General features: G+C 40.9%; 1 protein-coding gene across 2 annotated transcripts in view; it reads right to left on the reverse strand.

Annotated features, from left to right (window-relative positions):
• Positions 1–1,161, reverse strand: part of LOC138168073 (RIMS-binding protein 2-like) — a 490,664-nt gene extending 489,503 nt beyond the window's left edge. For both annotated transcript variants that reach the window (XM_069097401.1, XM_069097946.1), the window contains exon 1: positions 1,052–1,161. In XM_069097401.1, the coding sequence (XP_068953502.1) occupies positions 1,052–1,081 (30 nt within the window). In that variant the 5' untranslated portion in view covers positions 1,082–1,161. The remainder of the gene's footprint in view (positions 1–1,051) is intronic.
• Positions 1,162–10,157: the final 8,996 nt, after the last annotated feature.

Here is a 10,157-nt window from a genome sequence, read left to right on the forward strand (position 1 = left end):
GAGTCTCTGGCTGCCCTTGTTAGATTCAAGTCTTTTGTTGTTCAGTCATTTCCAACCCTCTTTGACCCCTTTTGGAGTTTCTTTAGAGAGATACTGGAGTGGTTTGTCATTTCCTTCTCCAGCTCATCTTACAGATGGAGAAATAGGGTTAAGTGACTTGTCTAGGGTCACACAGCTAGTAAGTGTCTGAGGCTGGATTTGAACTCATGAAGATGAGTCTGTCTGATTCCAAGCCCGGTGCTCTACCCAGTGTACCATCATCATCTATCTCAAGTGAAATGCCTCATAAGTTACTGAAAGAACCATGGCATGTAATTACAGAATCATGATCAATGTACAGTTTGAGTTATTCAAAAGTGAAATGAACCCCTCTGGGAGATAGTAGGCTTCCATTTAAAAGAGGTTATTCAAGGAGAGGCCCCTTATTACTGTGTTATAGTAAGATTCTTTTTTCTGTTTATAGGTGAGACTAAATGTCAGATAGGTGGCAAAGTGGACAGAGTGCCAGGCCTGGAGTCAGGAAGATTCACCATCATGAGTTCAAATCTGACCTCAGACACTTTCTAGGTGTTTGACCTTGGGAAAGTCACTTAAGCCTGTTTGCCTCGGTTTCCCAGTCTGTCAAATGAGCTGGAGAAAGAAATGGGCAAACCACTCCAGTATCTCCACCAAGAAAACCCCAAATGGGGTCAGGGAGAGTCAGACACAGCTAACTAACAACAGCAAAAAAGATGTGTGATATTTAGGTTCCTTGCAACTCTGAAATTCCATGATTCTGCGATTCTGTGGCATTCCCTCACCACCTCCATCACCCCCAACCCTCCCTCCCTGAAACCCAATTCTCCTGTGACTCGTGGCCTTCCTGATGCCTTGGTCCTCTTCCAGAAAGGAGGACAGACAAAAACAACCATCACCCCCATGGGGAGACTGTAAACCCACTGAGTTTGTAAAGGACATCTTTGTACCTAGCACAGTGACCGGCACAGGTATAACAAAGATATGCTATTTAATAAAGACCTTGGGACACGCGCAGTTTTGCTACTGTCCCTACCTTGCTCTTCCCAACAGACCCAGGAGCCATGCTGACCGCGGGGATAGCCAGGCCTCTTCCTCTCTGAAGTGGATGTCTCCCCACCGTATTTTTCGTCACCAGCTGGTCACGATTGGCTGCTTTTGCCTGCAAAATATATTGTAGATAGTGAAGCTTCTGAACTTGAGGGCTCGGGGTTTGGGTGCTGTAAGGGATATAAGGATGAATTCCAACAATTTCTCAATCACCTTGTTATTTTGGGTGATGTAGCAATGACAGGCAATGTGAACTACTAGAAAGAGATGGTGAAGAAGTTCTGGGTTCGAGTTTTGCTTCTCATATATACTAGGTTCGTGACCTCGGGCAAGTTCCTTGACCTTTCAGGGCTCTGAGCAACTCTGACACTACTAACTGTTGAGAAGTCAATGAGCTATGTTGGTTGAGGGAATTTCCTCACCTGGGAGATGAAATCATCAGTCCAGTTCATATCCAGTGGTTAGAGCAATGGACAGGCAGGCCTGGGTTCAAACTCTACCTCTGGCATTTACTGACTGTGTAGTCCTGGGCAAGGCACTATATATTTCTCCTCAGTTTTCTCACCTGTAAAATGGGGATAATATTACCTGTAGGATCCATTTAAAGAATCTTCATGGGGTTCAAATGAGATAATGTATGCAATTTGCTTTGTAAACCTTTAAATCACTCCACTGATCGATCAATCAGACATTTATTAAGCACCTACTATGTGCTGAGCGCCACACTAGGTGCTGAAGATACAGCACCTACTATGTGCCGGGTACCATACTAGGTGCTGAAGATAGAAAGGCAAAAATGAAACAATCCCTGTGCTCCAAGAGTTTAAATTTAAGCTGTTTTCATCATCGTCATCGTCATCATCATTATCAATCAATCAATCAACATGGCCCATGAAACTATGACTTTGTTTTGCTTTGTTTTTTGGTTTGAACCTGGGTTTGCTTATCTTGCCCAGGTTGGAAATACAATGGCCATTCACAGAGCTTTACTCTACACCTGTTTTTCCAATATGGGCTTTCAGATTCTTTCAGATATTCAGTTTTCATTTTAAAGAAATTTTTATATAGCTCCTACTATGTGCCTTGAGGAACTGGAGGGCCACATGTGGCCTCAAAACCGCAGGTTCCCCACCTCTACCCCAGACAATGCTGATGCTATAGATAGGTGCTATTAGTATCCCCATTTTACAAATGGGGAAACTGAGTCTAAGTGATATGTCCAGCATCACATAACCATTAAGTCTCTGCAGCTGAATTTGAACTCAGGTCTTCCTGACTACAGCCTCTATCCACTGAGCCACCTATCTGCCCCTAATGGGATATCTCTTGAGTTGAATTGAAATGAACCTCTCTTACCCTCAGTTTCCTTTTGTAACAGGGCTTTTCAAGCATGTTCAATTTCCCTGAAACAGCAGCATCTCTAGGCAGGCTTGTCCTGGGCATGCATGGATCCTGTGAACGGAGTGGTTCTTAGCACATGGGTGGGCTTAGGCTCCTTTGCTTGGCTGTCTAACTGGAACAGTCACATCTTTAAAACTGGCCAGGCCCTCTCTTCTGTGTGCTCTGTCCTGTGCAAGAGGTGGATGTCCCAGTTCACCCACAGCACAGGCGTCATGGCCAAGAGGCTTCTCTCATTCTGTCTGTCTCTGTCTCTCTGTCTCCAAGAATGAACCCGGGGCTGGAGGGGACAGAGGGGGATGTTGGTCACTGTTCTTTTTCATATCATCTACAATGATCCCCCGTGACCCAAGTTTGAGTCATGTCAATCATGGATGCAGGATTCCAGGCAAGATGGTACAGCTTGCCAGCTGGGCAGGAAAGGCCAGAAAATTGGGGCTGCCTGATTAGGATTGTCTGGGGCAGGGATAGGGAACCTGCGACTTTGAAGCCACACATGGCCCTCAAGGTCCTCAAGTGTCTGACTGCCTGACTGGGACTGTGTGTTCTAGTAGACATGCCGTGGGGCAGGGGTAAAAAAAGAGGGAGGGGGATATAATTGAGAAATGTTTAACAAAATAAATGAAGATACAATAAAACACAGAGAGTGTTCGTTTGTGGTTTTCTAAGTCATCCATTTGATCCATGGGGATTTATTTCTATTCAGAGTTTGATACAGTTGCTCTTTTGGAACTGAGCTAAATTCTGCAACTAATTCCCTTCCTGTCCCCAGAGTCTAAGGTGGTACAAAAGGGAGGGAAGATCATGTCTCCCCATATTAGAGGAGTAAGTTTGTATATTTGTGATTATATCTTTGAATAAATATTTCCTTGTAAAATCTGTTCTGATTATTAGTGGCTAAATGGAACTGGGGTACAGGGGATCACCCCCTACAGTTGTAAACTGGAGTCATCAGTGAAGAGCTGAGACACCCTCTTACCCACCTTAAAGGTACTGGAGAACCTTGGGGAAAGGGTGAAAATTTAATACGCTTGGCCTATAGTCAGTGAAGACTAGAGTGATCAGTAGTACACTTTATTTTTAAAAAGGAATTTTAAAAAGTGATTCAAATGTGTAAGGACAAGATCCAATGCCATCATTGACATCAAATGACACATACAAGGCAAATCTCCAGGGAAGAAATCCAAGCTCCTTATAGTCACAGACAGGTAGATACACACATATACATATATATATACACATATACATACACGCATATACATAGATACACACATGCACATACACATAGATACACAGATACACACATACATATATATAGACTCCATATCACTAATAATTAGAGAAACATAAATTAAAGCAATTCTGAGGTTTCAATTCACAGCCATCAAACTTGCAAAAATGAAAAAATAAAACTAGAAAATGACAAATGTTAGACAAACTGCAGGAAAACTAGCACATTAAATCACATTTTGTAGAGTTGTTAAATGGAATAGCCATTCTAGAAAGTAATTGGAAACTATATCCCAAAAATGACTAAGCTGCCCATACCCTTTAACGCAGGGATACCACTATTAGACCTATATCCTACAGAGATCAGAACAGAAGAAGAAAAGGTCTTATGAGTAATATATATATATATATATATACATATACATATATATACATATTTATAGCAACTCTCTTTGTGTTAGCAAACACCTGGAAACCACGGGTGATGCCCATCAGTGGGGTAATTGTATGAATGAATTATGGCATATCAATGTAATGAAATACTATAATGTCATAAGAAATGAAGAAGAGAATGGTTTCATATAAACCTGAGAAGATTACAATAAACTGATGCAGAGTGAAGGGAGCAGAAGCAGGAAAGCTATTTATAGACAACATTGTAAAAGTGAGCAATTTTGAAAGACTCAAGAACTCTAATCAATGTAATGATCAACGTTTATTCCAGAGGACTGATGAGAAAGAATGCCATCTTGCCCCTGACAAAAAGGTGAAGAACTCAAGATACAGATTGAGACACAATTTTGGTTATGCCCAATGTAGAAACTTATTTTGTCTGACTATGCATATTTGCTTATAGGGATTTTGTTTTGTCTTTCCCAGGAAGGGGAGGAAAGGAGAGAAAATAAATGCTCATAAATCATTTAAATTTAATTTAATTTTAAAGAAAAGTAAAAGGGCTTAAACACAATTGTTTCTTTAAAATGCAATCATCATATTGAAGCAAGAGGTGGTGTAGTATAGTGGATGCAGAGTGGGCCTTGTAGTGAAGGGAGACCTGTCGTCAAGTAGTAATATACTGTCCTTATGACCCTGGACAAGTTATTTCATCTCTCTACGCAACTTTCTAAAATTATGAATTGCTGCAAAGGTGCCAACCTAGTTTGGTAAGGGAAGTGTCTTCGAGTTTCTTCATCTGGGCATCACAGGGCCAGTCTCTATATCTGACCCTAACGTTGAGGCAAGCAAGAGGGATTAATGCTAGACATCTTAGGTGAGGAGAAGAGGGGTCAGGTCCCAGTTGTGGGTGAATTACTTTCCCTTTCTAGTACTCAGTTTCTTTCTATGTAAATTAAGGGAGTTGGAATAGACAATTTAGAAAGTCTCTCTCTTATTCTCCTTCAGTTTAATAAAAGCATAGTCCTTCTTTTCTAGCGACATTCACAGCTCAGAAAGGGAGGCTTCTTTTCTACGTCCTGCTCCCCATCCCCACCACCCCCACCTGCTTTTGCAGTCAACCAACAGCTGTTCTCTCTCTTTATATAACGTTTAATCTTAGTTAAAAACAGCTGGTTCCATTAAATGGACTGATTGCAAACACACCATTTCCTTCCTGCCTCCTCCTTTCTACTCTCCCTTCCTTCCCTCTGTTTCCCCCACCCCTTGACTTGCCACTGAGCTCTGAAGCATTGCAAACTGGGTCCTAGATCATAGGATTATTGACTTAGAACTAGAATGCCCTGTAGAGCTTCACTTGTTAGAGCACCTTTGCTTTCCAAACGAGGAAACTGAACCCCAGAGTAAGTGAGACAAGGAAGCAGTGTGTGCTGTGTGGACTGATCCTTAGGAAGAATTTTGCCCATTTCAAGAACATCTCCAATGACTCAGAGAAACGTGGGAGCACCTTGTACTAACAATTCACCACCCCTCAGAAAAACAGTAACCCTCTTGCAAGATTTCCAGGGGAATAGTTTGGGTAATTTTGGGTAAATTTCTTGGATAATCAGGTTTACTGGATATTCTAACCCATAGACCCAAGGGTACATCGGAAGGACAACTAACTAATCATCTTTTTCATGATATCCATCAGGATGGCCCCATGCTGTTGAACAATTTTATCCATGACTCTGAAGAAGACATAGAATTCATCCTTATCAAATGTGCAGGTGACACAGAAAGATGACTGATGGGAAGGACGACCAGTATACTGGATGACAGAACCAGGTTTCAAAAAGAGAGATGCTGTACTATGAAAGAATGGTCAATAAGTTCAAATCCCAGCTTTGCTTGTGCAACCTTGGGCAAATCACTTGAGCTCCTTGGGCCTTCATTTCCTCACCTATAAAATGAAGGAGAAAGACTATATGACCTATGGTACAGGTGGCACGGTGAACAGAGAGCTGGGCCTGAGTCAGGAAGACCTGAGTTCACATTTAACCTCAGACACTCACTAGCTGTGTGACTCCGGGTAAGTCACTTAACCATTGTCTCAGTTGCTTCAACTGTAAAATGGGGGTAATAATTGCACCTACCTCACAGGGTTGATGTGAGAATCAAATGAAGTACTTGCCACAGAATTACATAAATGCTTATTCCTTTTGTGCCTCCCATGATCCCCTCCCCCCAACCCAAGTCTAGAACATTGACTCTTTGATCTCAATGTATTGTGGACCCTTATTGACTAGGATGAAATTGAAGTATAAATGTAAAGTTTTAAGCTGGAGTTCAAAAACTCAATTTCCTAAGTACAAAATAAGGAAGGCACAGTTGGATAGAAATTTGACTGAACTGAAAGTTCAAGATGAATCAGCCATGTGATATAGTAAATAGGAAAGTTGAAATTATTTTAAGCTACCCTAAGAGAAGGATTGCATTCAGGAAGAAGGTGATGTAATCTGCTGTACTCTGACTTCATTAAACTGCTTTAGTTCAGTTCAGAACCAGTATCAGAAAGAACATTCAAGAGTTGCTCCATAATCAACAGACTTCCTTTCATCTTTAACATCCTTTATCACTCTTTTCATCTTTTGTCACTCACTGCAAGGTGGCATCTTCCTGATGACACTATTTCCCTTGCCAGTCAATCTAATCCAATAAACATTTATTGGGTGCCCACTATGTGGCAGAAACTATTCTAAACCAATAAAAAGAAAGACAGTCTCTGTCATCAAAGAATTTATACTTGAAGGAGACAACGTACAAAAGAAGGAAGGAAAGTGGGATGTGAGGGGGTAGAATCAGGGGGTAACTGGCACAGAAGTATCATGTTCTATGGAGCTGAAACCAGTCAGAGCAGCAAATGCAAAGTGGAAACCCCCCCCTTGCCATTATTGGCTATACCTTCTAGGGTTTCCAGGTCAAATAAAAAATACTGCTGGCAGACAGAAAAAAATAATTCCAGTACCAAGAATTGCCATTAGGCTTACACAGGACTTAACAGCCATAACTATAAAGGAGCAAAAAACTTGGAACATCATATTCCGGAAGGCAAAGGATATGGATTTATAGCCAAGAATAACTTACTCAGCAAAACTAAGCATAATTCTGAAGGGGGGAAAGGGAGCTTTAATAAAATAAGAGGATTTCCAAGCATTCATGATGAAAAGACCAGAGCTATGGAGAAAACTTGAAGCACAAGCAAATGAGTAAAGAGAAGCATAAAAGGGTAAACATGAATGAACAATGATAAAGGACCAAACAAAGATGAACCATTTACATTCAAATATGGGGAAATGACACACGTCTGCCCTCTGATCCCTATCAACATCAGGGCTCATAGAGGGAGCCCAATAAGGAAGGCCTAGAAGTACTTCTGCTATGTCTTGATCTTGAGAAAAGAAGGGAAGGAGAGAGGAGGAAGAATACACTGGGGAAGGGGGTGGGAAGATTAGGGGGGAAATATCTCACGAAATGAATGTGCATAAGTAGATATCTATACAAACAAGAAGAAGGGGGTGAGGAGGGGTAACTGACACCCGAATCTCAATCTCATCTTAATTAGTCAAAAGAAGCAAGAATACATACCAACGCAGTTGGGTACAGAAATACTTTTCACTCAAATTGAAATAGGAAGGAAAGGAGAGAAGGGGGATGAAATTGGAGGGAGGGTATTGGCCTTAAGGGAAGGATTAGACCTTAGCAAAACAAATTTTAAGAAGGTACAAAAATATTTATAGTTCTTTTTCAAGATGCCAAAGTATCTAAGGGGGTGCCCATAATAAATGATAAAACATGCTACCCACCTCCTGATAGAGAGGTGAAGTATTCAGAATTCAAAATGAGACAAATATTTTTAGCACATAGCCAATGTGAAAATTTGTTTTTAATGTAGCATACATGCATGTAATGGGTTTGTTTTTCTTACATATTCTTTTCTTTTTACTTTTCTTACTTACTTACTTGAGGGTTGGGATCAGGGATAGAGGGAGCAGGAAGTGGAAGGATGCTCTTTGAAAATAAAATAAAATTTTAAAATAAAAAACCCTCAGCCTCAGTTTCCTCTTCTCTAAAATGGAGATAATAATAGCACCTACCGCAGAGGGTTATTGCCAGGATAAAATGAAATACCATATGTAAATCGTTTTGCCAGTCTTAAAGTGCTATATAAAGGCTAGCTGCTGTTGTTGTTATAAGGTAGGGTTTTTTGTGTTTTTCTTTTTTTGTTTTTTTAGTGGGAGAGATAGAATAGAGAGGGGCCCCTGTTCTAAGCCAATCTCTGTTTCAAAAGAAAGAAAACTGTTATTAACTCCAATGGAAATCCATTCTAATGTTTAAATACTCTCACAGTCTAAGAGATTCTTCCTTGTAGCTAACTTAAATCTTACTGCCACTTGAGCACTCAGTAGTTATCAGGAGTAAGACTCAATGGCAGTAATTCCAAGTAACTCTTTCCTCTTTTCTTTTTTCCTTTCTCCACTTGTCAGGTCAAAAACCACAATTTTCTTGTGTTTGATGAGGTCAAACCAGCCACAGTGTTGATAAAACCTTAGCATTCTTGCTCCCTAAGGAAAGTACAGGCTGAAGACATATGATCTGGAATCAGAGATCCTGGGTTTTATTCCCATTTACTACCTGTGTGACCCTGGGTAAGGCAACTACATGATACAGGGGATAAAGGAGTCAGGAAAACCTGAATTCAAACTCAGCCTCAGTTACTAGCTGTGTGACCCTGGACAAGTCTGCTTCAGTTTTTTTTTCATCTGTAAAGTGGGGATAATAGTAACACCTACCTCTCGTGGTTGTTGCAATGATAAAATAATAATTTGTAAAGTTCTTTGCAAACCATAAAGTTCTATATAAACGCTAGCTAGTATCATCATTCTCCTCTTTGGGCCTCAGTTTCCCCCACTGTAAAATGAGAGGGTTGGACCAAATGATTCTTAAGTTCCTCATCAGCTCTAAGTCATATGTTCTAACAACCACATCTTCTTCACTCACCAGCTTTCCAGAGTCTTCCTGGGGTTGGTTATTGATCTCCTTCCCCTCCTTTGTGGACTTGAGGTGCAGGTTATATTCCCCAGGGGTACTAATGCAGCCATTAGGATGGTCATCCCTGACCACTCCCTGTAAGAGAATTCAAATTCAAAACTCATTCAATCTCTCATGAAATAAGATGAGGAGATCAGGGTGGAAAGCTGACTTGGCTTTACCAAAACAAAAGTGTGTTTCCCTGGGGAAAAAAATCCGAGAAACTGTAGCTCTCCACCACCCTACTGCTTCTCTGGAATAAGAGTAGGAGGTATGAATTTTCTATGCCAACCCAATTCTATTTAGAGGAGCCTATGCATGAGGCATGAGATGCCTGGGTATGGGTGTTCCCAATGTGTGTACTCTGCATGTGTAGCCACTCTCCAGGTTTTGAGGAGTGATGATTTTCTGTTCTTAGTGTGTCATTATAGTTAAGGTTTTTGTCATTAGCTAATTGTATCAACTGACTGACTAATAAAGGTGAATGCACCAGTGGGGGCTCATGAGTTATAGTATTAAGAATGTGGACCTACACAGAACCCTGAAACTTGGGTAGCCACTTACCCTTTGAAATTAATCTTCAAGTGTGAGTTAAGTGGGTATCCGAGAGGGGACATTACAAACACAATAAATGAATGAATGAATATGTGAGTGAATGAATAGATGGATAATAAATGAATGGATGAATACAAGATAATTACATCTATCCAGATTTAATCTTCATATCTCCACCTAAATGGTCTCATCAGCAATCTCAAACTAAAAGTATTTCTGTCTAATCCCCCTTCCAAAAGTTGCCAAAATTACATTTCTAAAGCCCAGATCTGAGCCCATTACTTCCCTGCTCAAAAATTCTCTCTCTCTCTCTCTCTCTCTCTCTCTCTCTCTCTCTCTCTCTCTCTCTCTCTCTCTCTCTCTCTCTCTCTCTCTCTCTCTCTCTCTCTCTCTCTCTCTCTCTCTCTCTCTCTCTCTCTCTCTCTCTCTCTCTCTCTCTCTCTCTC

This window comes from Petaurus breviceps, unplaced genomic scaffold, assembly GCF_028583685.1.
Source record: "Petaurus breviceps papuanus isolate PSGF00001 unplaced genomic scaffold, PetGlider_PUasm1.0 100, whole genome shotgun sequence".
NCBI classification, from domain to species: Eukaryota; Metazoa; Chordata; class Mammalia; order Diprotodontia; family Petauridae; genus Petaurus; species Petaurus breviceps.